Below are 26239 nucleotides of genomic sequence, written 5' to 3'. Positions count from 1 at the left end.
GTGCCAAGAGTCCAGGGAGACACCTCGGGTGTTTGGGAGTACTATAATCGTGTCAGATGAATGCAACTGGGATGTCATCACGGGCCAAGGGGTCCATGCTTGTCTGTTCGCATGGTCTACTTCACATCGATGGAGGAGTCCAATCGCAACCCGAGTGTCGGAGCAAGCTAGGGTTTCCGACGAGCTCCCGACCGATCTACCGCTCATCCGTCGCGTCGTCCTTGTCGCACATAGTACGTGCAGACTTAACTCACAAGCCCATGTTTTCACTGAAATCCTGAAATTGTATTACGTCAAGGAGTTGAAAGGTCAGGCGACTCGCCTGCCGCTTGCTGCAACGGAGAGTGACACGTCATGGGATCATTGTCCCATTTTGCAATACAAGCTCGCCGCTCGACAAGGGACAGAGAGCCTTCCAGCGATAACTGTGGATTTCACTGGCTACAAACAAAGCAATACCGCACCGTGCTGCCCGCGTGCGCACTCGCAAACACCGGCCAGCACTCCCCCTGCTCAGGGTGTCGGCATGCGGGCGGTGGTGTGCACCCGGCTGGGGGACGCCAGCAAACCCTTCGGCACCCCCGATGCCCCGCTGGCCCTCGTGGATGACCAGCCGCGCCAGCAGCTGCCCAGCAAGGGCGTGCGCATCCGGGTGTCGGCCGGGGCCCTCAACTTTGCAGATGCCCTGATGGTCAAGGGGACCTACCAGGAGAAGCCACCCCTGCCCTTCATCCCGGGCAGCGAGTGCAGCGGCACCGTCATCGAGGTGGGAATGAGAGTCTCGTGTACCAAGTAAGGGACATTCCTGAGAAGACGCGGGCCGAGGGAGCCTTTTGCTGGGGTCAGGCCGAGTGGCAGGTCGCCTTGCAAACATCACCTCCCCTCCAATCCCTTTCGCAAGGTGGGCAGCGGGGTGCGGAGCGTGGCGGTTGGGGACAAGGTGTGCGCCCTCACCCCCAGCCACGCGCTGTGCGAGGAGGCGGTGGCGGACGAGGCGTCGGTGGTCCGCCTGGACCCCAGCACCAGCGAGGCGCGGCTGGAGGAGGCGGCGGGCCTCCCCGTCACATATGGCACGGCCTACCTCGCGCTGGTGGACCGCGCCCGCCTGGCGCCCGGCCAGACCCTGCTCGTCCTGGGCGCCGGCGGCGGCGTCGGCCTGGCGGCCGTGCAGCTCGGGCGCGCGCTGGGCGCGCGCGTGGTGGCCGTCGCGCGCGGTCCGGAGAAGGGCGCGGTGCTGCGCGCGGCCGGCGCCGACGCTGTGATCGACTCGGCGGCCGCCGGGAAGCTGCGCGACGCCATCAAGGCCGCCGCGCCGCGCGGCGTGGATGTGGTGCTGGACCCCGTGGGCGGCGACCACTTCTTCGAGGCCTTCAAGTGCGTGGCCTGGGGCGCGCACATGCTCGTCGTCGGCTTCGCGGGCGGGGTGCCCAATATCCCCGCCAACATCGCGCTGGTCAAGAACACCACCATCCACGGTGAGCCTGTTGTTTTCTTTTGAGAAGAGGGAAGGGGGTGGTGAAGATGGGAAGTGGAGAGGGCCGGGGGTGCTGCCGAGGCGTGCTGCTGTCCTGCCAGGTGCACTGGCGATGTGATCAAGCCCCAAGCTTTTGAGGGTCCGAGAGGACTGCGCAGCTGAGGTCCAAGGACCTCAAAGAGGCCCCAGGGGTGCCGGACTGCCATGTCCTCGGCACCAACCAACACGCTATCCCTCAACCCCCCAGGCATCTACTGGGGCTCGTACCAGCGCAAGCAGCCCGCCGTCTTCCGGAGGTCCCTGGACGAGTGCGCCGCGCTGTTCAGCCAGGGCAAGGTCAGCGTCCACGCCAGCCACCGCTTCCCTCTGGAGCAGGCGCCCGAGGCCTTTGCAGTGCTCATGAACCGCGGGGTGATCGGAAAGCTCCTGGTGTTGCCCCGGAAACAGGCCAGGATTTGAGGCGGCACCTGGGGAGGATAGGCTGTGCATGTGCAATTTTCTGACTCCCTTGTATGCCAGGCAGAGAGAAGTGTGCCTTTCTGGATGGTGCTGGGCGCTTATGTAAGAGAATTGCTGAGAAGACAGGCACTCGACGGCAGGGAAGATGACGGGGATGAGCGAGGTTGTTTTTCAGGAAGGACAAAACGTAAGGCGCGTCAGGTCTAGCACAGAGCGTTGTCATTGGAGAGAGTCAAGGTTGGGCACACCTCCGGCGAGGGTGGATTGAGGCCTGGTCGCTGAGCCACACCAGGCAGAACCACAGGGGATATTAGTGGATCCTCTTGATGCGGCCGGACTGGGCCATTCCATCCTCCCGTCAGGACGCAATCGCGTCGCTCCTGATGTATACCCTGGAAGCCTTCCGCACGGCGGCCGCCCAGCGTGCGTCCCGCGCCGCTCCTCCCTCCCCTCCAGCCTTGAACTCCACGGTCTGGGTGCCGCCGGCGACCAAGAGCACCGTGCTCGCCTTGGCCTCGCCGGGGCCGGCCCCGCCGCTGCGCAGGCGCTGGATGAGCTTGGAGGGGGAGGACAGCGCGTCCCTCGGCACCAACCTGCCCCACCTGGAGCCGGCCACGAAGCACTTGACCTGGGGGCGGGAGCCCGGCTTGAACCCCGCCTGACTGGTCTTGGCGCCAACCTGGGCCACCGCAGCCGTGAGTGTGGACCGCGGGAGGGGCCGTGTGACGGTCTGCACCCTCCGACTGCCACTCCCTGTAGCGGTTGGATCGGAGGGGCAGGCGTAGGCATTGAGGGTGATCGGGGGGAGTGGGTAACACTCCCAGCATCGGAGATGAGGATGGCCAGCAGACCCGGCTCTACAGTCATGTGTGCTTGATAACAAACATAGTCTCCCTCTCACCCGATCGCGGACTGGTGGGGGACTTGGGCTGCACCTTGCGGGGCGTGCCTCGGTCCTCGGCCCCACTGCCACCGTCCGAACTGGAGGACGAGCGGGCCCTCACCCTCTTCCGGGAGTCATTCTTCACGGCGGAGGCGAGGCGTCGCGACTCTTCTCGGGCCAGGGAATGCCGCGATCGCTCCCGCCCCGCCCAGTTCAGGTTGCGGTGGAGGGAGAGGGCTAGCTCGGCATCACGTTCAGTGTCGAGGTTGCCAGCGCCTTCCGGTGCCTCCTCTTTCATGCACGACTTCTCCGATGTCTGGAATGCCGCAACGTGCAGGTCTAGCTCACGCACATGTGAAGCTGAACCAAAAAGGCGAAGCAGAGCCCACGCTGTTGCTGTTCAGAGAGGCTGAGATCGCTAGGACGCGATAGAATGCTCGGGATCTGGGAGCAGCATGTAGGGGCGGAGGTCATTTGTGTTATTCGGGGTGCCCAGGGCGTCCCAAGTTCCCGACACCCCCATCACTTTCGAAGAGGGACGTGCCCGTGCTGAGCGTGGGATGCTGGAGCCCCAGAGCGCAGGCACTTCCGGCCCATGCCGGAGCCCTCCTGGACCAGCCCGGGCCCTTCATTACAGACGCTACGTATGATGGAAGAGAAATGCGATTGTACCAATATTCAAGTGTCAGAGATGTGCCGCAGCATAAGCTCTCAGTCCGGCCGGCTGAGTTTCGGCCCTTGAGTGTTCCACCCTAGAGACCAGTCTGAGGCTCTTCAGGCCGGCTGCAGCCTAGACCTATCATGGCAAAATCCGGTAAACGGAAGAATGCGGGGGTCGGCATCGACTTCAAGCGTGCCAAGCACAAGGTTGGGCGCAAGCTGCCCGCCGCCGCGAACGCCACCGACACGACCATCAAGTCCGCCACCATCTCGCTGGGGCAGCAGAGCATGGCCGTGGACCGTGCGGGGCAGGCTGTCACCGCACGAAACCTGACGCTCAAGGTGCGACGACGTCGCTGCTGGGTGGGAAAGGCTATTGTGGAAGGATGGGGTGGGGTCGAGGGAGGTTTTAGCTTTGGCCTGGGTCACCGTGTGTTTTCAAACCCCCATGCCAGGTCGCCTGGCTTGTAATCTAGATTGGGCTCGCGCATCACCAGCTGGGATATTGTCCCTCAGCCTGCAGAAGCCAGGCCATGCATGTGCTGCTGTTTGTCTACACCGAGTACATCACCTGCCGCATCCCCCCCCCCCCCCCCCCCACGGAGACGCTGGCCCAGTGCTCGCACTACTCCGAGAAAGTACGGCGGGACGCGCTGGAGGGCCTGGCCCAGCTGGCGCATGCCGACGCGCGCGCCTTCCGGCGCGGCGCCTCGGCCGTGGTGGACGCCGTCGCGGCGCGGCTGGGCGACGCCGAAGCCAGCGTGCGCGCCGCGCTGCTGTGCACGCTGCGCGAGGCGGTGCTGCCCGCCCTGGGTGGCGACGCGCTGGCGCCCTTTCTTCCGCGCCTGATGGCCGCTCAGGCCGCGGCGCTGACGCACCTGGGCGGTGCCGTGCGCGCCGACGCGCTGCGCAGCCTGCAGGCGCTCGCCGAGGCCGCGCCGGCCGCGCTGGGCCCCGCCCACCTGCCCGGCATCCTGCGCCACTTCTGTGCGCTGCTCTCCCGCTCCGCGCGCGGCCGGACGCTGCAGGCTGGATCGCTGACCTCGCTGGGCGAGACCCTGGCCTGCCTGGAGATGCTGCTGGGCAGGGTGGCTGCTGCGAGCGGGGATGGAACGGAACCGGAAGCACCTGGCCCCGCGGTCACCACTAGTCCGCGCTGCCGCTGGGCGCCCAGGGTCCCGGACGTGGCTGCCACGGCGTGGGGCTCCTTGGCGGACACCACGCCCATTGCGACGACTACCGCAGCCTCCGGCCGTCAAGGCCCGCATCGCAAGGCGCGGGGCGAGGCGGTGGAGCTCCTCTCGCACCTCCTGGCCGCCTGGAGCGAGTGCGGGGCGGACTCGCTGGCCGCCGACCCCGCCGAGCTCCCTGCGCGCTGCCTGGGCTCCATCTGCCGCTGCCTGTCCCTGGTGCTGGACGTCTGGGGCCTGGGCCTGGCGTACGTGAGGCCGGCGGTGGACGGCGGCGTCGCCACCACGATGGCGCGGCGCGGCGCACGCCACTCACCACCCACGCCCGCCGATCTCATCCTGCGCCGGCTGGCCCCCGCGCTCCCCGTGCCGCGGCCGGGCGTGGCCATGGGCGCGGGCACGCTGGCGGCGCTGGTGGACCTCAACGTTGCCGGCGCGGTGCTCCTCGCCCGCTTCCTGGCCGCGGCCTTCGCGGACTCGCGGGGCGCGGGGCCGGCAGGCCATGAGGCCTGGTCGGCGCGGCTGCTGGCCTGGATCGCGGGCGTGCTGGAGGCGGACGCCGCGGTGGGCCCGAGTCCTAAGAAAGAAGGAAGTACAGGCCCCACGCTGGCGCCGGGGGCCTACGCCGCCGTGCTGCGGGGCGTGGCCCAGGCCCTGCCCCTCCTCCCGCCGCCCAACCGCCGGAGGTTGGTGCGCGCGGCGCTGGCGCTGGCCGGCCGCTCGCCGCCGGACTCGGCCGCCTTTGCGGCCGTGGCCGCCGTGTGGGGGCCCCTGCTGGCCGCCCCAGCCCGCTCCTTCTATGTGCCCCTCAAGGATGGCCACCCCGTCGTCGACCTGGACGACGCCCTGGCCTGGCTGCAGGTAGGGGTGGAGTGGGCGGCGTGGGGGAATGTGGAGGTTGCGTGACTGTCCTAGGTGCGTGCATGCCAGGGCAGGGAGCATGGCCTGTGCGTGGTTGTGAGTATGGCACTCTGCACATTGCCGTCTGGCAGCCCTCTGACTAGCCTGGGCGCGAGTTGATGCCGAGCGAGGGGTAACCGCTCACGGCAGCCGGCTCTCGTGCCTCAAGTCTGCTCCGTTTTCCAGGGCCGTAGGGCACCTTCACTCCCTCCCACGCTATCCACTGGGACACCCACCAAAGGCACCCGCCTTCCCCTGCACACACCGCAGACACTGCCCCGCGCGCTGTGGACGCTGGGCTCCGCACACCAGCAGCGCAGCGCGCAGCTCCTGCGCCAGCTGCTGGACTCGGCGCGGTGCAGCCTGCCCGGCGGCCGGCTGGCAAGGGCCCTGGCGGCCCTGCAGCCCCAGCTCCTCGTGCTCTGGGGCAGCGTGGCGCCCGGGAAAGCGGGGCGCGGGGGCCCCGCCTGCGCGTCGGCCCGCTGGCCGCGCTGGGCGCCGAGGCCCAGGCTGTTGCTGCCGACACGCTGGCGCACCTGGCCGCGCCCACGCCCCTCCTGCTCCGCACCGCAGCCTGGGTGGCCGTGGCGGAGGCCTACCCGGTGGACACCGCGGAGAGGCTGGTGTCCAACGTCCAGCGCCTGCTGACCGGCGACGAGGGGGGTCCGGGTGAAGCGAGTGCATCGAATTCCAGCCTGCTGGTCGATCGCCTGGTGGTCCCCCTGCTGACCTGGCAGGCGGAGGCGGGGGTGTCGCCCAGCGCCGACGCGCGCCGGCGCGAGGCGGTGCTGACCGCCGCGTGTGCGGCGCTGGTGCAGGCCCCGGGCGCGGCGCGCCTACTGTGCACCGGCGAGGCGCTGGGCCGCATCGTCCAGCTCGGCGCGCACGGCGCGACCGCGGCGCACGGCCTGCTGCGCGCGCTGCTGGCCGCGCAGCGGGCACGGCCGGGCAGCCTGGCTGAGGAGGCCTGCGTCGCGGCGCCGGCCCTCGTGCTTGGGCCGCTGCTGGCGACGAGCGGCGAGGGATCGGTGGACGGCGATACCAGCGATGCTGGGGAGAGTGAGAGCGACGATGCCATGCGATGGGCGATGACCAGCGCCGTCGAGTGCGCCGCCATCGTCCCCAGCGCTCTGTCCGCACTCATACATGGCTGCGGCGGTAAAAGCAAGGGGCGCGCAACTAGAGCGGGGGGCGAGCCGGCAGCCCCTCCCACCCAGCTTCTTCACCGCCTGCGCCTGCTGCACCTCCTGCTCGAGGATGGCGGCCTGGCGGAGGGCCTGCTTGCCTTGAGTACAGACCTCCAGACCTGCCTGGAGGCTGTTGCAGAGGAAACCGCGGCCCTGCATGAGGCCGACCCGAGCGCCGGTTCGGCGAGAGAGTGGCTGGCGCGCTGCCGGGCGCGCGCCGATATACTCCTTGGTCGCTGAATGGATTTGAGACCAGTGGCAACAATCCTTACTGCACATTTGTCCCTTCTCCCTGGTCGACAGTACCATGTGGCAGGCGAAACGTCAAGATGGGTGCAACACACCCCACACAGTCAGTACGCAACCGACTCGGCGGCGATCAGGCGGCCGCCTTCCTCCGCGGCCCCCTGCTCCCGCAGAACCTTGGCCAGGACGCGGGCGGCGCTGGGCAATGGGCCATCGCTGCCTGCTGCCAGCGCCCGCGCGCGGCGGCCGGCCTCCAGGGCCCCTGCCCTCAGCGCGGCCTCCCACCGGCTGCCGCCAAGGTCCCTGCGCTCCTTCAGGGCGTCAGCCAGGGGGGCGCCGGTGCGCAGGACTCCGGCGGCCAGCAGCGCCGCGATGGTGTCGGGGCCGGAGTCCAAGGCCAGGCCGTCGGAGCCGCGGAAGGCGACGCGCGGGTCGCCGGCGCCGAAACGCGCGGCCAGCGCGGCGACCAGCGCCTGCGCCTTGCGCTGGAAGCGGGCAGAGCACACGCTGCCCTCCGCGAGCCCGGCCCATTCGTCCCTGAAACCGGGCACGGCACGCGCCAGCTCGCCCACCAGCGCCCCGGCCTGCATTGGCTCGCCTGGGGAGTCTCGGGCGGCTGTGTCCACCAGGGTGAGGAGCCACGCGCCCAGGCTCGGGTGGTCTTGGGAAGTGGGGAAGGGAAGAGGGGGAGTGTGCATTTGAACACCTCCTCCTCGCATTAGAGACCGCCAAGGATGCAAAACTATATGCCTTGGAGGTGTGCTTTCTGAACCCGCTTGGAGACATGCGCGCAGTGTAAGCGCCACATTCAATCCAGCTCTACACAGTTCCCACCTGCACTTAGCATGGCTTTTCCAGCAGCCTGCAGCACGGTCACGACGTTGTTCACCCACACATTCAGAGGCCCCTGGAGGGAGAGAGGGGCGGGAGGTAGTTTGGTTTGGGGCAGAAACAGGTGGGGGATCTAGTCCCCTGCAGGCATGGTACTGCGCCCGGGGCCCCACATGAATGCATCCTTGGCAGCCAGTGCTGTGACGCAAAGCCCCACCTCAAAGCCATCACCAAACACCCACTGGCCCATGCACACACCGCTTTGGAGAGCATGATACCGGGGCGGACCTCCTCCTCGACGCAGGCATCAACGTTGAAGTAGGTGAATACCTGAGACGAGCAGTGGCAGGAGGGGGCAGGTGTGGGGACGCTGCTTGAACATGCTGACGCAAGCCATGGATGGTGCTCCTGTCAGCAAGCAGGTCTGGCCAGGAATCATGAGAAACTTTCCTTGTGCAGGCATCTCCGCCCCCCCTAACCCTCCACCGGCAGTCCCTTACCCAAACCATATACGGTACTCGCCTGCTGTCGTGAAAAGTGCGCCAGGAACCGTGCGTCCAGGCTTCGCCCGTCCAGGTGACACGCCATGAGACCATACTCCATGCATTCTCTGCTCGTGCGCCCCGTGCTCGCCAGCAGGCCTGCATCATGGCTGCTCCCTTGATCCAGGAGGTGGCTCACAGCAATGTAATTGACCTGGTCGTTGGTGGTGGTGCAGTGGAGATGGAGGCGGTGCAGGTGAAGAGACCAGGTGCACAGAGTAACACAGGAACAACGCAGTCATTTCATTATAAGCTGCAGTGTATCGCAATCAAAACATTCCACCATCCTCATAGCTAGCAGTTTCTGGCAGCTCCCGAGCACCAGATACCTCTTGGGTGAGGTCATCGAACTTCAGTGGGAGCCTGAGGGTTGGCTTCTGCCTCCTAGCTTCCTCAGCGCCTTCGTCAACAGCAGATGAGAGTGCTGCGTCATCGATCCACACGTCATTGCAGGACTCCAACAGCTCGGTGCATGACCTGCAGGTGGTTCACATGGGTTTCCCTATGACGAGGAGGATGTACTCCACAGCGCAAGTGATCAGGACCCCGCACGGGCACATCGAGCACTCACCGATGAATGTCGTCCAGTATGTCCTCCTTAGGTGACATGGAGCTCGCAATGCCGCTGTTCCGATGGACCAACAACGCAGGCCTTGAGTTCAGTCTCCAGATGTATATGCTGATGTGCACTCCTCACAATAAACCGATTGTGGTGTGCATACAAAATCTTGAATCTGAGCAATATATGCTGATTTACCCAAGGATGAATTTGTAAAGCGATCACACTGCCATTTCGAGGTCGAGCAGCAAGGCGCGACCTGGTCCGTCGCGCCTTGCCATGACTCGTCCAATGAAAACCCCTCCCATGAAGCGTTGAAACATTCGGCACTCAGCCGCAAGTCAGCGTAAACAAACTCCTCTAACGAACGGGATTGCATTATGGGTCGACCGCCTTCACGATAATCTGATGCGCGAGATTCCGTAGATGAGGTCCGGTTTTTCTGTCCCAACCAAGGACCATGCCCGGCATGCCATGCCAAGCCCCCGAGGATCTCTGGACCTCGAATCCCCGCTTATATTGTCGAGAAACAACTCTTTAACGGATGCATTACGCAAACTGTTGACCATCCAGGCATTTGACGAGGAGACCCCTGGCAATGATGCATTTCGCATGGTGATGAGGGACCAGTTCTTGCGTTCAGCCGACATGGAGGGAGCAAGAGTGAAGGTGGTCGTCCGTACCATTACGATACTTGCCATGCCGTACAGCAAGATGTGATGTGGTTCAAACTTTAGTGTAACCGATAGTACCTCATTCCCACCTGACCAGGGCACATGGCTGGGGCTGCTGGCAGCATCATATGGTACCCAGCGACTGGCGTGCAAATGGCATTTGCCCGCTGACTGCATTGTGGAGGTACGTTGCTACAGCACCTGACACTTGGTAACCCTTTAGTAGATTGCTGTGTACAGGCAAGGTTTGGCATGACAGGTGCAGGTGCCCCAGCGATCCAAGGACATCGGGTGTTTGCCGGTTGTGGAGTGCCTCACACCACGCCGTTGCAGATAGTCAATGTAGCACCACACCATCGCACCCTCCACCACAGATGGACGCTCTCGAGACCTTCACCAATCTGACGGTGTTGGGTCTCATGGGCATTGTGCTGGCTTGGCTGGTTGGGCTGGTGATGACGCCAAGATTTAGTTTCCTGTTCTCAGGGTAAGCGGCATGCTGGAGGTGGAGCAGCGGGCTGTTCTCGACAAGTAGATTCCCCGCAAATGCCAATGCCTCGAAATAATGGTCCTTGGTATTGCACTGTTGCTTTCCATGCCTCACCGCCCATGCATGCTATGCCGCAGGGCGCGCTGGTACTTTTCCCTTCTCCTGCTCTCTGTACCACTCGTATACTCCATTCTGAGTGATGTTCCGGCCTTCCAGCATGATTTCAGAGACTTGCCAAGCTGGAGCTGGCCCTTCATCGCCCTCATTGCTGCTGGTGTGTTGAGTTGAATGTGGGCATGCGATCCCGGGTGCGGTTTGGATCAGACGCTGTGGGCTTCACTCAGCAAACCAGTGTGCACCCACACCGCCCCTTGCCCAGTGTTGCTGATGGTGGTGGGCGTGTTGGGCTTCCACCTGCTCTGGGCCTACCAGTCCCGGCATCTCACGAAGTACCTGCTCCCACGCTGCACCATTCTGGGGTACTGCGGCATGGGTCTCATCACGCTCAGCGGCAAGGGGCATGCCATCCACTTCCACCACCTGTATGTTGGCCTGGCTCTGGCAATGGTGAGTGTGTCAAGGGTCATTCTGAGGGCTGAGGATGCAGGCCTGTTGGTGATGATGGTATGCAGTCCAACTTGAGCAGCTTCTCCTGCCACTACCCTGCTCGTCCATGCCACATGCAGTGGGCGGATGCAAATCACATGCTGTCCGCTGCCCTGCTGGCGATTGGAGCGGGCATCTTCTGCCAGGTGGGTGACTGAGGAGGGCAGGGTGCGTTGCGCCAAGATGATTGCAAGATCAGCCTGTGACACCCCCACCTTCATCACCCACGGGTCACAGGGGTTGGGCGCCTACTCCTTTGCCCCTGCCATCCTGCCGCTGGGATGCTTCGACACACCCTCCGCAGAGCTTCTGAATTGCACCTTCACCGGCGACTCCCCATTTGCTTTGCGCTTCTGTCCACTCGCAGGGGGAGTTGCCATGGACCACTCATGCCGTGCAGCCTTGGAATGAGTGCATGGGCTTTGGTGATAGAAGGGCCACATCTCTTCTGCAATCAGCGTGCACAATTTTTATCATCTCCTTTTCCCAGTTGTTTTGCCCCCTAGCCGCATTGCCTGCAGGTGTTGCTTCCTGCTTGGAAACCACCTTGAATTTCTTCCTGCCAGACTATAAGTAGGAGATGACCTTACAGCACCCTCAGCATACATACTCAGCTCGTTGGGGATATACATCGTCACCTCCTTTCCAGTAGGACTCGATACACGGCACCACCCTGCCTTTGCGTCAGCACCTCCCTCTCAGTCGGCATGCCCTGTTGTGCACAGCAAGGAGAGCGGGCAAAAGTTGAGCGGGTGCAAGCTCAAGATTCATCAGGACAGCGTCGAATGCAAACACATTCATGCGATTCAGTGGCTAACCAAAGTCTCACATCTGTTCCCAGGCAGAATGTATCCACCTCTTCCACTGGAAGGTGCGCGCACCAGTGGGTTTTCCCGGAGCCAGCCCAGGGATGCGCAGGGCGGTTCCCCCAGGGCCAAGCCTTCCTCCCCGCCAGAGCAGCCTTCCTTGTCGTTGCCCTTGAGCCCCATGTCCAGTTGATGCCTGGATCGCGCATGGAACACAGCGTCTGGCGCGTCATGGCCAGGGGCAGGCGAGAAGGCCGGGTGTGCAAGGAAGTGGTCCCGCATGTCTTCAGCGACCTGGCAAATAGGGCGGGGGGGTTCAAGACTGTATGCACGAGACTTTCACATTGACAATCCGGCCTGCCATTGCGCCGCTCTGCAGCACATCCCCGTTCCCGCGGGTGCAGGAAGGGAGTCAGGGCAACTGTCTACTCTTCAGAAAGCGCCGCTCAGGGCCATGAGTCTCCTTGCTCGTTCAGAGTGTTGTCCCGATGCATCGTCTGTCTCCATCCCAACGGTATGTCTGCTGGAGCACAGGGTCGGCGCCCCCATACCGTCCTGCTACCCGACAGGGGCTCCGGCACAGTCCACTGTAACCCATGAAGATGCTCCCCGCCTTTCAATCCTCCCCCCCTCACCTCCAGGACATCAGACTGGAGGAACACCCGGCCACCGCGCGGCATGAGCTCCGCCACGCTGTCCACCAGCCCCCGCTGCACGATCCTGCGCTTGCGGTGCCGCCTCTTGAACTGGGGGTCCGGGAACTGGATGGTCACCAGGTCCAGCCGCCCGGGGTAGGAGCGGAGGACGGGGCCCAGGCTGAGGGTGGCATTGGCCAGCACAAAATGCACGCTGCGCGCCACGCCCAGCGCCGCTGCCCAGTCCTGGGCCCTGTCCACCACGCTGCCCCGGATCTCGAATCCCAGGTGGTTGTGCAGGCCGCCCGCCGCACCTGTCTGGGCCAGGCCCAGCAGGAATCGGCCGTACCCCGCGCCCACGTCCACGATCAGGGGCAGGCCGGGGTCGGCGTACACGGCCGCCCAGTCGGGGGGAGGGGGAGGGGTGGCCAGCTCCTTCTTCAGGGGGTTCACGTGCTGCCGGAACTTCTTCCCCCCGCCCACCTCCTTGTACAGGGCGGCGTTCCGGCCCAGTCTGGGGAAGGGGCTCTCCTCCAGCGCCTCAGGGGCGCTGGGCTGGGCAGCCACGCACACCATCACACCTGTGCGCCGGGATATGATCGAGCCGAAGCGCTGGGGACCAGAGGTCGAGAGGACACGCGTGGAGGCCGAGGCCAGCATGAGTTCGTGGGCGCGACGGGTGCTGCGTGCATTCGTATCGGGAAATACACAGGGGCCCCCCTTGCAGGGATTCGAATTATATTTGCTGATGTTTAGCACAACAATTAGTGTTATATGCGCTACCTGTGTCACTTGGGTCGCAATGTGGGTCATTGCATGGCGACATGTATCTGTATCGCGCCCTAGCTGGTTAGCCATGCCCGGCATGGACGTCAGGTCACACCCGGGCAAACCTGATCCCTTCTCAGATACAGGACCTCAATCCTGCACTGCCTGAGCTCAGACATGATATTTATGTTCTCACTGAAAGATTTTTCATGGTACAAGATGGGTCCTGCAGCGTCTGAGAGGCAAGCAAGGGGAGAGGGGGCCGGCGCCGTCGGGCAGCCTCGCTGGCTTCTCAGGTGCTGGTAAGGTTGGGGCTGAGCCGGTGCAGCACGAGCTCCTCCTGCGGCACCACCCGAAAGGGCTGGGCCAGGTCCAGCCTGACGCCAGACAGCCTGCCGGCCCCGAAGACCAGCTCCGGCAGCTCATCCTCGGCATTGCCTGGAAAGAATCGAATATGAAGGAGGGGGTATACTGAGGAGGCAACGATTGATGATCACTCCCAAGCTGGCCCTGCATCGATGGTCTGGGTGGGAGTGCGCTAGGCCCCTGCATCTCGATCCCAGGCAATCATTGTCACGCTGTATGCCTCACAACCGACCACGTCGGCTCACCTTGTACTATAAAGGCCGCGTCAATGACCAAGCCCCCAAGCCTGCCCAGGAAGCCATGCAGTGCCTTGCGCGCCAGGTAGGCGTAGCAGTGGATGTCCAGGTCAATCTCCATATAGCGTGATGTGGAAAAAAAGTGGTGCTGAGGGCGGGACAAGATGGGTTTGTCAGCGTAACTCGACAGGAGCTTCGACTCATACCCTGGGCGGGATGGGGGGTGGATGGGTGAGGGGGCTGTGTATGGGTGCCAGCTGGGAGTTTCTGCTGTCAAAGAGTGAGCGTCGGGTCACCAGCCTTGGGTAGATTGCATGCCGCTGCTTGGTGTTACCAGCCGCAGAGCCTGGATGGAGTGTGCCTGACATCCCCTGGGACAGGTGGCTCTTTGGGCACAAGCTCTGTCCTCCAGCCCGCCTTCCCAGCACCATGAGCAAACAAACACTCTCTGCAAACGGCCTGCCTGTCAATCCAACTTGTGCCCAGCTCACGGGAGAGGGGGGCGGCGCTGGCCCACTCCTCTGGGTTGGCGACGTGTGGGATCAGTTTCAGGCGGTCCCGGGTGGCGCAGCCGTCCGACTCCACGCCGTCGTGCACAAACCTCTGGAACAGCTCCAGGGCGGCGCGATTGGGCACCTGGTCCGGCGTCCAATTGTCCGGCAGCGCAAAGTAAAACACCAGGCTGAACCCGGGGCCATCGTGGTTCCTGCCGAATATGGGCGGCTGCAGGGGGCGGGGATGCAGGTGGGAACGCGTGTGGGTCTGCGTACAAGGTACGATTGCCCTGGCCACCATGTGAGCCTCGCCCAAGAGCGAGGCCCCAAGCCCTACGCCGCCCACCAGACAGCAGGCAAAACCAGGGAGGTGCCTGCTCTCACCACGTAGGACGGCAGCTGGAGGTTGATGATGAGGATGAGGGGCAGCCGTTCCTCGGGTGGCAGCGCAGAGTGTGCAGCGCTGACGCGCGGCGGGGCGGGCAGGTCTATGTGGTGCGCTATATTGTGGATCTTCTGGTCGAAGGAGAAGAGGTCGGCGCCCAGCAGCCTGTAGATCGCGGGGCCGCTGGGCTCCTTGACCCTGGACTTCATGTAGTCCTGCCCACGCACCTGGAAGGTCTCGCCGCCCACCGACGCCCACCGCACGGCCAGGGGGGCAGAGGGCAGCGTGCCCAGGTTCTGACGGGAGGAGAAAGGGAGAAGGAGATGAATGCGAAGCATATGGATGCAGGGAACACGAGGGGGGCCCAGGCTGAGCATGCCCCGATCCCGATTTCTGTGTCTTGACCTGAAGGTATGAGGCTCATTGGGTGAGAGGAAAGGCACCGCAGTGGAGACTCATCCACACGCCCCCCATTCCACCACTCGTCCCACCTGGGAGTTCAGAGCGTTCCCGGTCAGGGACTTGATGAGGATGGGCCGGGAGCCGGTCTGCGGGTGAAGGGGGAGTGATGTTGGAGGAGTGAACACATGCGGAAATTCCTGGTGGTCCAGTGTGGAGGCGCAGGCGGTCTGGTACCACAGTCCGAGTGGGGCACCGCGGTATGCAGACGCAGCACGCTGACTCAGCCCGGCGCACCACGCGGGGCGAACGAGGCGAGGAGGGTAACTCCTCCAGGTTGGGCTGCTTCTGCTTCCGTAGCTCCCACATGATGCTCAGCCGGTCCTGGCGCAGGGGATGGGGGGGATGGACGCTTGATGGACAGGTTCAGCATGCCATGACACCACATTGGCAGCGGGGCCACTGTGCAAACTTTTGAGGGCTGTGAATGCACCCTCTCTCTCCAACATTGTGCTGCAGCCCCATCCAGGTTTCTGCGCTGGGGCCGCTCAGCCCCTGTGGAGAGGTTGCAAGCGCTTGAGTACCCCCCGTCCCCGAGGTTGTTGATGTCGCCCCTCCTCACCAGGAGGCCAGGGGATGACGAGTCTGAGAAGGGTGACTCGTGGTTGTTACCATCTGGAGACCACACCTCCATGCTCTCAGAGCCCGAAAGCGCCTCCTCAGCATCATGCCAGTCCTGGTCCTCACCTGTTGGTTCATGGTAGGGTGGGGTACAAGAATGATGCGCAGGGTCACATTTGCGGGCTATGGAGATACTCTAGAGAGACATTTGCAAGGCAATTTGACAGGCCCCTTATTTGGATTATTGGTAAGAACTGATCAAAGAGAAGAATAGCAGCATCATGCCTGTTTGCCCTGCAGTTCTCCCTGCAAGCACAACTCACTCCTGACAGATGGTGTACGGGCCCCGCTGATCCGGTGCAGCGGGGCTACGCCAGGATACATTCCTGTAAGGTCATGGGAAGTGAAATTCGGAAGCGGTAGGGGTGGACTATCGCGGCATGGCTTAAATACTCAGTGGCGCACCATTGAGGGAGGCCGCTGCAGCGTTCAGGTCCCTTGTATGCCGCCTCCTCCATTTTCGCCGCTTGCTGGCGCTCGGCTGCTTCCTGGGGCCACAGCACAAGAGCCATCGGAATGGCATGGCACCCCACCAGGGCTGCGGGCTGGCCGCTCAGCGCATTTCAGAGGTCGAGACTATACCCGCAGCTGACCCGAGCTGTACCCGACGTAAACCCCGGGGAAGATACCACCCAGACAGAATTCAGATGGAGTTTATGCTCTTGCCTAACATGCTGTGCGGGGTGCGAGGCTTACACAAGCGGAAGTGTTGGGCATCACCAATGGTCCCGCCGAGAAATGGAATAAAACCTGGAGTCGGTAGCGCCCCGGGAGGAGGCCGATGACCGTCGAAGCCAAAGGTCCAGCGTGATGCATCAGCTTCTGATATTAGATTTCATAACCGGGTTGAAAGTAAAGATCGCGGATGTAGGGCGTGGTTGCAACCACACCACGGCGTCTGGGGCCCCATGGCTTATATTCAGCGCAGACTCTGCACAGCGGAGGAGCTGGAAGCCATGTCGGTCAATCGCAAGCACGGCGTATCTCCCGCTCTCGAGAATCGCATGAAGCGCTCGGCCATAGACCTCATCGCGCATGCCGGGAAGGCCCTCAATATGTGAGCTGCGGTAGGGCATAGGCTCGGCAGAGAACGACGCCCTGCCGAGGAGGTGCACACCTAGGTCGTTCTCGCCCATCTTCCATTCCCGTTGTCTGCTCCTCCTGCGCTGCAGGGACCATGTTGCGATGGGCACAGCAGTGGTCATCTTCCACAGGTATTACGCCACCCACTCCTTTCTCCTGAACGACAAGTTTGTGAGTTGGAGGGGGGGACGGTTGGGACTTTATCTCTGCCCCTTTGCCAGAGTTCACAGGTGTACCAGCAGCTCCTGCAAGCCGGCTGAGCTGGTGCATGCCTCTACCAGGGTACCGACCTCATCACCCACTCCGCAATCCCCTCGCCAGCTCATTGCGATGGCATGTCTCTACCTGGGAGGCAAGCTGGAGGACACCCCCAAGAGCGCCCGCGATGTCATCACAGCATGCTGCATGCGGCGCTATGGGCCAGAGGTCGCGGGGCTCTCTCTCCGCAACCATGTGAGTCTGTGATGCGTCATGCACATCCTGGATGCTCGGCCCCTTGTGACCATCACTCCACCCCTGAATCCCTCTCGACGCTCCACAGGACTTTCTCACAGCAGCAAGGGAACGGCTCTTCCTGGCCGAGAGGGCTGTGCTGTATGCCCTGCGCTTCGATGTCGCCATAGAGCACCCCTTTGGCACGATGCTGGCCGCGCTGAGGAGGCCGGCGCTGACGCGAGTGTGGCAGGAGTGGGGCCAGGCTCACCCCGGCTCCGTCAGCTTCCAGCAGATGTGCATCAACCTGCTGAACGACAGGTACTGGTGTTGGGTCAGAGTTGAGGCGTGGGCACCGGGTGGGGGGTTGTGAGCACAAAGAAGCACGAGTCTGGGGGAGCTGTTGTCAGCCATGCAGATCAAATCCCATGAGCCGCTTGCTTCTCTCAGTCTGCCCTGCCGCCCGACGTCACCAACCCACCCTCCTACTACCCAACACGCAGCTACAAGCTGCCGCTGTGCCTAATGTTCCCAGCGTGCCATGTTGCGCTGGCGTGCATCTGGACGGTGATGAAGGTGCTCAGGATCCCGACCCGCCTCAGCGACGACGGCGTCACCCCCTGGTGGCAGGAGCATGGAATGCAGCATGAGGATCTCAAAGGTGGGCTGCTGGGTTTGAGGAGCCAGCACGGGGGGGGGGAGGTGTCAGGATGTGAGCATGGACCCAGGGGCAGATGTTTTTGTGGTACAGCTAGATACTGCCAAGTCTGCGCGCGCATTGTCCTGGGTTCCTAAAATGCGCCACTCAGCTGTGTCCAGCCACACGACTGGACTGGAAGGCAGGCATGTGGTAGTAAGTCGCTGCGATTCCTCCTCACCCTTACACATATGTTGCAGAGATATCCTGCATGCTGCTGGAGCGGCTGTACCATGCAGACGACGGCGCTGGAGGCACTGTGGGACCGGTAAGTGCTGCCTGCCCCACTCCCACTCCCCCAAAGCAGCTGCGTGCCGTAGGAGTGAAGCGCAAGGCAGGGGAGACCGGCGGCGCGGAGGAGTACAACGACCTCTTTGACGAGCTGCTGGCGTGACGCACGTGTCTCTCCCCGGGAAGATCTTGCGGTTCCGTGAGGCTTCCTCACATGAAAATGTCCCGAGAGAATCCTCATGTTGACGGCCAGAGCCTCATGCCCAAAACACAGAAGTACCCCCTTTTACCTTTTCAACCTTGTTGGTATATTTGCGGGCTCAAAAGGCACTGCAAGGGCCAGACCTGCATTCTTCGAGGTTCCCCACCTCTCGCCCGGCGCGACCACACGCAAAGTCTCACACAGGGTGCGTCCCAGCCACCGCCGCGGAGGGCACCAACAAGAAATTCAGCGAGCACGCTTCATTATGGTGGGTACATGAGCTTTAATGCGCGTGACTGCGAGTGAGAAGGCCAAACCGACGCGTTCGTGGGCCGTACCTGCAGGTCCCTTCTTCCACTCCTGACCATCGACCCGTGCAGGGTGCGTGCTGCGGCGTCCCCGCGACGTCGGGGGAGTACCGTCCCCAGCAGCAGTACAGTCAGGGGTATCCCCCTCAGAACTATGAAGCTGGCTACCCACCCCAGGGCTACCCACCTCAGGGGTATGGCCAGCCCGGCTACGGCCAGCCCGGCTATGGCCAGCCAGGCTATGGCGGTGAGCTTGACAGGCAGAAATCACCACTGCGGGCTGTCAGCAGAAGCCAGAGCGGCAGGAGGTCTGCTGCGTCCCATGATCGCCATGGCTACCATTGTTGTGCGCATGCTGAGGCTCTCCACTTCCCTGTCCATTGCTGCTGCAGGGCAAGGAATGTACAATCAGCGGCCCCAATCGAGCGGCATGGGCGCCGGCACCGGCCTGGCGCTGGGCGCGGGTGCAGGCTTCCTGGGCGGCGCCCTCATAGGGAGCGCGCTCACACCGGGGTGAGCATTGGAATCGATTGTTGCCTGCTGCCATCCTCCCAAGGGCCTGAGGAGGGCTGAGGGGTGCCTTGTCTATATTTTTGGGCATCACAGCTGCAGCGGTGATTGCTCAGCTGGCATTTTGATTCTTCACCCCTTGATGCACAGGTATGGAGGAGGATACTACGATGGTGGCAACACCGAGATAACCAACAATAATGTTGTTGGTGAGTGGACCATGGGTCCTTATTGTGCTACACAGGGATGTAGAGTGTATTATGACATTTGGGAGGATCCTCAACCAGATGCTGGTGGGGGCTACCTTTCCATGACCTGTGACCTGGAATCCCTTTGTGCATGTTTGCCCTCTGGCAGTACACAGTGCACCCTTTTCAATAAGAATTCTTACTTCCTCCACTGCAGTAAACGATGGCGGGGGAGGCGGTGGAGACTACGGCGGGGGCATGGGAGGAGGAGGGGACTGGGGAGGTGGTGGCATGGGAGGCGGCGGCAGCGATTGGGGCGGTGGCATGGGTGGCGGTGGCGACTTTGGCGGCGGCGGCGGCGACTTTGGCGGCGGCGGCGGTTGGTAGACTGACATGACTTCAATCTCTTGACAAAAGGCACACCCTTTGTGGAATCTGCCTGAATCACCTGATATTCTGTGACGTTTGCTTTTGGCTGATTGTGTTTGTGTCCGGAAACCGGCCGACCAGAGGTCACAACACGACGACGCAGTCGAGGGCGCCACGCACAGTGCAAGGACATCGCGCATACATGAGAACCTCAGTAGCCTTTATTTGACGCACATGCGATCTGATATCGTTGTGATTTTCCACATACAAGCTACTTGTCGTCTGTGTGTGAGGATCAGTCCTCGCTGCGCTGCAGGCCCATGCCACTCTGAAGTGACGAGGTGGAAGGCGAGCGCGACGAGCGATCCCGGAAATTGTTGGCCGGGCGATTGGAGGCCAGGGACCTCATACCCAACTACTTGCATCCCCTTGTACTTATTAGCATTGCTAATTATTCACCCGCTTGCAAGTCAGTGCAATAGCCGAGCCTGTGTCTAGGCCTTCCACCTCAACGGGACTGCGACCGAGCGGGGCCTCCCGCACAGGGTTACCTCCGTGGAGCGCCCAGCACAAGAGTTTATAGAGCGCGCTGGAACATGGTGAGCACATGAGAGGGAGTGTGTGTCTTTGCCAAAGGATGGGGGCAGGCGGTGCATTTCGTGGGGCGCTCCTGTCCGTCTCTCCATGGACACCTGTCCTCCTGCCAATGCAGGGTGCGTGCTGCGGCGTCCCCGTGACGTCGGGGGAGTATTACCCCCAGCAGCAGTACAGTCAGGGGTATCCCCCTCAGAACTACCAGGCCGGCTACCCACCCCAGGGCTACCCACCTCAGGGGTATGGCCAGCCCGGCTATGGCCAGCCTGGCTATGGCGGTGAGCCTGCATGGTGGTCTCTCCCTGCCTTACGCCGTCTGCACCGGAGTGCATGGGCGGAAGGAGGCTCACAGGGTCACACGGACGCCAGAGCTGCCTGTTCCCCTCGCAAGCGCGACCTGTGATCACCGCCTCTTCTGCTCCATGCCGCAGGTCCGGTGGTATACAACCAACAGCCTCCACCCTGCGGAATGGGCGTCGGCACCGGTCTGGTACTGGGCGCCGGTGCCGGCTTCCTGGGCGGGGCCCTCATAGGGAGCGCACTCACACCAGGGTGAGCTGCACGACCGGCATCCCTACTGCTGCTGGCTTGTCAGGGTCGTGGAAGGGCTGAAGGGTGCCTTGTGTGGGCTGGGGACCACAGCATCGGTGGAGGATTCTTCAGCAGGCATTGAATTCCGGAGCGCCTGTGACGCAGGTACGGAGGTGGATACCCTGCTGGTGGCAACACTGAGATCATCAACAATAATTATGGAGGCGGGTTCCCTGCTGGCGGCAACACTGAGATCATCAACAATAACTATGGAGGCGGGTTCCCTGCTGGCGGCAACACTGAGATAGTCAATAACAACATTGTCGGTGAGTTGATGAAAGGTGTATTGCTGCACTTTATGGGGTACAGCCAGGGATCGCGTGTATAGTCTCAAAGGCACGATGTCGGGAAGCTCTGTCCACGGCATATGACTCGCGATCGTGCGCCTGATCGCCCTCCTGCATGACAACATGCTCCCATCCGACAAGAAGCCCACTTGTTTTCCACTCCAGTGAACAATGATTACGGTGGAGGTGGTGGAGACTGGGGTGGCATGGGAGGCGGTGGCAACGACTGGGGCGGTGGCATGGGAGGCGGCGAAGATTTTGGTGGCGGTGGCAGCTTTGGCGGCGGCAGCGATTTCGGCGGTGGCGGCGTCGGGTAGACTGACATGACTTTGAGCTTTTGACAACAGGCCCACCATGTGCACTCTGTCTGGGGGTGGGCGTAACACGCCGCCACGTATGTTATTGACTGATGACGGTTTCTGAATGCATCATGAAACGGCAAGGGAATGCATTACGAAACGGGCAGGGTGTCCCGTTGGGACGAGCTCGGTATGGATCTATGAAATTCAGCAGCAGCGCGCGCCGAGACGAGACTTTGCATCTCGCTGGAAGAACGTGCACTTGATGTGATCTCATTGTGATCATTCATTTTCAGGCTCCTTGTGCTCTGTGTGTGAGGATCAGTCCTCGCTCCGCTGCAGGCCCATGCCGTTCTGAAGTGACAGGGTGACTGCGTAGGGAGGCAGCATGGCAAGCGCGAAGGGCGGGGTGCGGAGGTCTGTGGAGCCGAACATTACCCTCTTCAGCCCCGCCGAGATTCGCGTGGTGAGTGATCGAGGTGCCTGGACCGCCAGGGCCTTCGAACCGAGCGCAGCGCACCTGTGCCAGCAGCGGGCTCCCCCACCCCCTGCAGGCCATGATCCCTGTCGGAGAGGCGCCGGATGCGGAGTTCCAGCGGTGTGCCTCCCTGATCACCCGGCACAAGCAGGTTGGCTACACTCCTTTGGCCGCGGTGATGAGCAGTGCCCTGGCCACGATGGGGTGCAGACCCTCACATGGGCCAGATACTTAAGATACAGCGCGGCCGAATGCCAAGGCAGCGGTAGTCCTTGCATCAGGGATCGTGCCTGCATCGCTCATTCCCCCCCCCACACACACGTGCCACCAGGTGAAGCTGTCTCACGTGCGGACCTTTCATCACGAAGCCCACAAGACGCCCTTCAAGCACATCCCCTGGAAGAGCGGGAACATGAACTTCAAGTTCCTCGGGGTGCGAGGCGTGTACGCGCTGTAGTTTACTGTCGGGCTGGGTGGCTGTTTGTCGTGCTCTTCTCGGGACACCACATGCAGGTCGGCCATGGTCAGGGGCTGCTGCATGCTGGGCTTTGCCCGCTGCACCCCTCCATGCTCCTGCCGGGCCTTTGTTTGACCTGGCAGCCACCGCAGTGTTTCTCCTTGCAATCACCCGCCACCCCTTGACGCCATGCATCCCCCAAACCATGCTCCTTCTCTCCACAACCCCTCTCCCCACACATGCCACCATGCCCCTTCCTCATCCTCCCCGCCCAAAAACATCGACCACACGAACCCGGCAGGAGGAGGCCGCCCTGGGCCCCAGCCCTCTGTCCACGCTGCATGCCCACCGGGCGGTGCTGGGCGTGATTGGCATCCTACACTGTGGGCACACACGTGACCTGGCCAAGGCCTGCCGCGCTTTCCAGCAGCGCTGCCATGCGTTCAAGGGCGCCTTCACCGTGCGGCTCTTCGGCTTCGACCCCACCGACGCCCAGGTGGGCGGCGGCCTGCTGGCCCTCCCGGGCCTCGACACCTTCCCTCCGGGTGCCACCCCAGAGCACCTGCAGCACCACGCCGAGGTGGTCATGCACGACTACGCGGCCTGCATGCTGGGCGAGCTGGAGCGCTGGATGCACAGCGCCTCGCCCGCCATGCTGGACCTGGGCTCGCTGGTGGACGCGCCGGAGTTCACGGGGGCCGGGCCCCTGGAGGCGGTGCAGACGCGGCTCTACAGTGACGAGGTCTGTCGTTGTCGAGAATCATGAAGGGGGAGGGGGGTTGAGGTGGGGGGGGCGGCACGGAGGGGGGGTGCAAGGTGGCAGTATGTGGTGGTCGACGGGGGGGCTGGCGCATGACCCCAATGGCTGCAGGCAGCATCCTCAGCACACCCCTTTCTACCTCATGCATGCAGGAGGTGAAGACAAAGAAACGGTATGGCCGGCTGCAGAAGGCTATGGGCGACCACTGCCTGCTTGCGGGGTCACCGCGGGACGCGCTGGACCACTTCAACGTCGCCGCCGATTTGTGCCGCGTGGTGGGGGACTGGGTCTTCCAGGCGGGGGCGTTGGAGGGCCAGGCCAGCGCCAAGGTGAGGGGGATTGGACGGGAGGAGGGGGGGGGGAGAGATGGGATGTGTGTGTTTCTGGCCTGCGCGGGATGCTAGCTCCAGAGGGCAGACTGCCGCTTCGCGGCCAGTCTGCCTCGTGCTCATTGACTGATGGTTCCTGGGTGCCCAGATGGCGTGATGCTGGGGGGGGACCTCACGCCATTGATACCCCATCCCCCCATCCCTCCTTACACCGCAGGCGCTGGAGGCGGCGATGGACGCGGGGGGGTACACGGTGAACCAGGCCTCCGTCTTCACCGACGACAAGCAGTGGCGGCGCGGCCGCGATGGCCAGGCCTCCGGCACCGCCTCCGAGGCTGGCACTCCCGTGTCCAGCCGCGATCTGGGGTCTGGGGACCGACAGGCCAGCGGAGGGGTCGTTACCTCAGGGCTGGAGGTCGAGCAGTCGGGGTCGAATGGGACTGCGCCCCAGGCCGCAGACGACGCGCTGTCCCAGGCCGGCACGGGTGCGTGCGTTTCTCTATGTGGGGTTGTCTGTAGTTGGGGTGGGCAAAGGTAGGGGGCCTTGTCTACTGGCATTCGCACTTGTGGATGCTGTGTCTGACGTGGCATGACACAGGTCTGATGCTGCGGTGTTCCTTGGAAAGGGGTTGAGTGGGATGTGTGACGGAACGGCCGCTAGTTATCTGATGAATGACCCCCTGTTCCCTACACCTATGGCCCCTCCTCCCGTCCACCCCCCTGACCAGGCACCAGCACGGCCTTCGGCGGTCCCAAGTTCTGGAAGGCGTTGCGCAGCTCCGGCGTGGAGGGGGAGGTGCGCGCGCACATGGCCGAGGCCAAGGCGGCGTTGCGGCGCAAGGGCGTGCTGCCGCTGCAGGCGGAAGCCGATTTGAAGCTGGCGCGCTTCCTGGCCGGCCTTCACGTGAGTTGGAGTTGATGGTGGTTGTTTGGGCGGAGGGGAAATGCTTGGGAAGGGGTTTGTGAGCAGGGGAAAGGGGGGCTTTGTAGTCGTGGAGAGGGCAGATAGGGGTGATGTAAGCGGCCTGGAGAGCTGTCCTGGGCTGTAGCACAAAGCATGCCGGCAGCTATGCGGGCACTGGGCACTCAAAAGCCCCCCCTCCTCCTCATTGATTCCCCAACCTTCCATCCAGGGCGAGGCGGCGCGGGCTGAGGTGTCCGACCTGGTCACAGGCGTGCTTTCCTTGGTTGAGGGCATGCCCCTGCCCGAGGACCGTATGCTGGCCTTCGTGGAGGGCGCGGGGGTGAGTGGAGTTGGTTATCTGGGATGTGAGGGGACAGGGATGCGATGGTACATAGAGAGGGGAGTAGGTGCTTAGGCTCCTATTGCGATTCCCAAGATGCCCAGCGTGACTGTCCAGGTTTTTAAGTTTCATCTGGTGCCCCGCAGAGCTTGCCGTCCCTTATACCCTCTCTATGTCTCGCCACCCTTCCCCCTTCCCCCCTTTCCCAGGCGCTGGGGCTGGTGGGCTCGCTGCGCAAGCGCATGCTCCTCCTCTGGCAGGCGGTGGAGCTGAGCAAGTACCTAGGCTTCCCCAATCTGCGCAGCCTGGAGGTCGCCAGGTGAGGGGTGGGGAGGGGTTGGCTGCTGGTGTGGGTGGGAAAGGTGTGCGTAGGTGGGGAATGTGTGCGTGGGATGGGAAGGCTCTGCTGAGGGTTGAGGGAGGTTTCTGGTGGAATGCAGTGTGGGGAGCGGTGGTCGAACACGTCGCAAGATGCGAGAGCGTCGTCAATGACAGGTCTCGATGCCCCCCACCCAAACCCTCCCTCTCCATCAAATGCTCCGCCAGGAAGGCGCTGGAGCCGCCGGATCGACACATGGACCCTGTGGGCCTGGAGGAGCCCTGGAGCACGCCCCGCTCCGCCCTGCACCGGGAGAGCCCCAGCCTGTGGCCCCAGGTGCGCGCCGGCTGCCTGGAGGCCATCCTGGGGCTGGCCATCTACGCCAAGCAGCACGCCGAGGTGTGGGAGGCGGCGGCCGTGCTCCTGCGCGACCACCCCGCCGAGCTGTCGCCGCACCGCCAGCAGAGCCTGCTGGAGAACATGCTGGCCGCCGCGGCGCAGATGGCGCCCGCCGAGCGGTGAGCGCGGAGAGGAAGGGTGGGGGGGAAATGAGCGGTGCCTGGGCGTGGAAGGGCGACTGTGGGACGCCTGCGCTCGAGTGTGCCTCGAAGAGGGTACTGGGCCGCGATGCCGTGGGCGTGCCTGCCCGCGTGTGGCCCCGGCCGCACAGCAAAGCGCCCCATTCACCCAGGGTCAAACCCTCCTCCTCCTCCTCCCAATCCCGCCAGGGCGCGCCCCGGGCCCGGGCCGCCGCCGCTGCTGCGCTTCCTGGCCGCGCGGCCCAGCGCCCCTGCGCTGCAGCTGGTGGCGCTGGGCGCCCCCGCCCCCGCCAGCCCCGGCACGCCGGGCGGCCCCTTCCTGTACGACCCATTTGCCGCGCGACGCGGCGTCGCGGCCGCCGCGGGCGCGGCCGCCGCCGCGGGCCACGCGCCGCTGGAGTGGGTGGTGGGCGAGCCCGCGGCGGTGGAGGTGGAGGTGTCCAACCCCTCCGCCGTCAGCCTGCGCATCGACAGGATGGTGCTCGAGGTCGAGTACCTGGGCACCCACGACGCGCGCCCCGTGTCCCCCGCTGCCCAGCCCACGGTGGGTGTGTTTCGGGGGGTTGGGGGGGAGGTTTTCTGGGTAGGAAGTCGAAGGAAACAGGCTGCAACAGGGTATCACTGCCCTGGCTGGATCCCCGTGATCGGCGCCTGCTCGGCGAGTGTGGGGCCGTCAACCCGCCTCCACCCCCTCTCAAATCAACCCACCCCTGGCCTCTGCAGTCGGCGTGGCGCAACAAGCCGGTGTCTCTGAACATCCCGCCTGCCACCAAGCCGGTCCGCATCCAGCTGGAGGGCACGCCCCAGCTCCCGGGGACGATTGCCATCACGGGGTGCAAGTGGGTGGTGGG

At 63.4% G+C, this 26239-nt stretch overlaps 10 protein-coding genes across 10 annotated transcripts; 6 read left to right on the top strand and 4 right to left on the bottom strand.

Annotated features, from left to right (window-relative positions):
* Positions 1 to 526: 526 nt before the first annotated feature.
* Positions 527 to 1933, top strand: F751_2081 (Quinone oxidoreductase-like protein 2-like protein; the record flags this gene model as incomplete). The annotated part of the gene is made up of 3 exons (XM_011401130.1): positions 527 to 766; positions 902 to 1475; positions 1722 to 1933. 3 exons carry the CDS (start codon positions 527 to 529, stop codon positions 1931 to 1933), a joined length of 1026 nt encoding a protein of 341 aa, XP_011399432.1.
* A 358-nt stretch (positions 1934 to 2291) lies between these two features.
* F751_2080 (hypothetical protein) lies at positions 2292 to 3114 on the bottom strand (the record flags this gene model as incomplete). The annotated part of the gene is made up of 2 exons (XM_011401129.1): positions 2292 to 2686; positions 2835 to 3114. 2 exons carry the CDS (start codon positions 3112 to 3114, stop codon positions 2292 to 2294), a joined length of 675 nt encoding a protein of 224 aa, XP_011399431.1.
* Positions 3115 to 3617: 503 nt separating this feature from the next.
* Positions 3618 to 6993, top strand: F751_2079 (Testis-expressed sequence 10 protein-like protein; the record flags this gene model as incomplete). The annotated part of the gene is made up of 4 exons (XM_011401128.1): positions 3618 to 3818; positions 4082 to 5527; positions 5837 to 5998; positions 6076 to 6993. 4 exons carry the CDS (start codon positions 3618 to 3620, stop codon positions 6991 to 6993), a joined length of 2727 nt encoding a protein of 908 aa, XP_011399430.1.
* A 113-nt stretch (positions 6994 to 7106) lies between these two features.
* Positions 7107 to 8418, bottom strand: F751_2078 (hypothetical protein; the record flags this gene model as incomplete). The annotated part of the gene is made up of 5 exons (XM_011401127.1): positions 7107 to 7215; positions 7285 to 7660; positions 7834 to 7906; positions 8089 to 8160; positions 8344 to 8418. 5 exons carry the CDS (start codon positions 8416 to 8418, stop codon positions 7107 to 7109), a joined length of 705 nt encoding a protein of 234 aa, XP_011399429.1.
* A 2064-nt stretch (positions 8419 to 10482) lies between these two features.
* On the top strand, positions 10483 to 10859 carry F751_2077 (hypothetical protein; the record flags this gene model as incomplete). Its single annotated transcript, XM_011401126.1, has 2 exons — positions 10483 to 10662; positions 10782 to 10859. 2 exons carry the CDS (start codon positions 10483 to 10485, stop codon positions 10857 to 10859), a joined length of 258 nt encoding a protein of 85 aa, XP_011399428.1.
* Positions 10860 to 11335: 476 nt separating this feature from the next.
* Positions 11336 to 12802, bottom strand: F751_2076 (tRNA (guanine-N(7)-)-methyltransferase; the record flags this gene model as incomplete). The annotated part of the gene is made up of 3 exons (XM_011401125.1): positions 11336 to 11413; positions 11583 to 11801; positions 12143 to 12802. 3 exons carry the CDS (start codon positions 12800 to 12802, stop codon positions 11336 to 11338), a joined length of 957 nt encoding a protein of 318 aa, XP_011399427.1.
* A 400-nt stretch (positions 12803 to 13202) lies between these two features.
* On the bottom strand, positions 13203 to 15549 carry F751_2075 (hypothetical protein; the record flags this gene model as incomplete). The annotated part of the gene is made up of 7 exons (XM_011401124.1): positions 13203 to 13348; positions 13522 to 13719; positions 14004 to 14235; positions 14391 to 14687; positions 14883 to 14939; positions 15088 to 15174; positions 15538 to 15549. 7 exons carry the CDS (start codon positions 15547 to 15549, stop codon positions 13203 to 13205), a joined length of 1029 nt encoding a protein of 342 aa, XP_011399426.1.
* Positions 15550 to 16427: 878 nt separating this feature from the next.
* Positions 16428 to 18077, top strand: F751_2074 (Cyclin-T1-4; the record flags this gene model as incomplete). Its single annotated transcript, XM_011401123.1, has 6 exons — positions 16428 to 16528; positions 16644 to 16725; positions 16876 to 17007; positions 17096 to 17307; positions 17490 to 17647; positions 17884 to 18077. 6 exons carry the CDS (start codon positions 16428 to 16430, stop codon positions 18075 to 18077), a joined length of 879 nt encoding a protein of 292 aa, XP_011399425.1.
* A 51-nt stretch (positions 18078 to 18128) lies between these two features.
* Positions 18129 to 18582, top strand: F751_2073 (hypothetical protein; the record flags this gene model as incomplete). Its single annotated transcript, XM_011401122.1, has 2 exons — positions 18129 to 18384; positions 18497 to 18582. The coding sequence occupies 2 exons, from the start codon at positions 18129 to 18131 to the stop codon at positions 18580 to 18582; spliced, it is 342 nt and encodes a 113-aa protein (XP_011399424.1).
* A 3068-nt stretch (positions 18583 to 21650) lies between these two features.
* F751_2072 (Trafficking protein particle complex subunit 9) lies at positions 21651 to 26142 on the top strand (the record flags this gene model as incomplete). Its single annotated transcript, XM_011401121.1, has 11 exons — positions 21651 to 21728; positions 21817 to 21891; positions 22072 to 22173; positions 22499 to 22939; positions 23110 to 23286; positions 23504 to 23771; positions 24015 to 24190; positions 24420 to 24530; positions 24740 to 24849; positions 25077 to 25367; positions 25863 to 26142. 11 exons carry the CDS (start codon positions 21651 to 21653, stop codon positions 26140 to 26142), a joined length of 2109 nt encoding a protein of 702 aa, XP_011399423.1.
* Between the last annotated feature and the right edge of the window lie 97 nt (positions 26143 to 26239).

Source organism: Auxenochlorella protothecoides, assembly GCF_000733215.1.
Source record: "Auxenochlorella protothecoides strain 0710 unplaced genomic scaffold scaffold2, whole genome shotgun sequence".
Classification (NCBI taxonomy): domain Eukaryota; kingdom Viridiplantae; phylum Chlorophyta; class Trebouxiophyceae; order Chlorellales; family Chlorellaceae; genus Auxenochlorella; species Auxenochlorella protothecoides.
The sequence above is the reverse complement of the archived record's forward strand: the minus strand, read 5'-3'. Positions and strand labels throughout refer to the sequence as shown.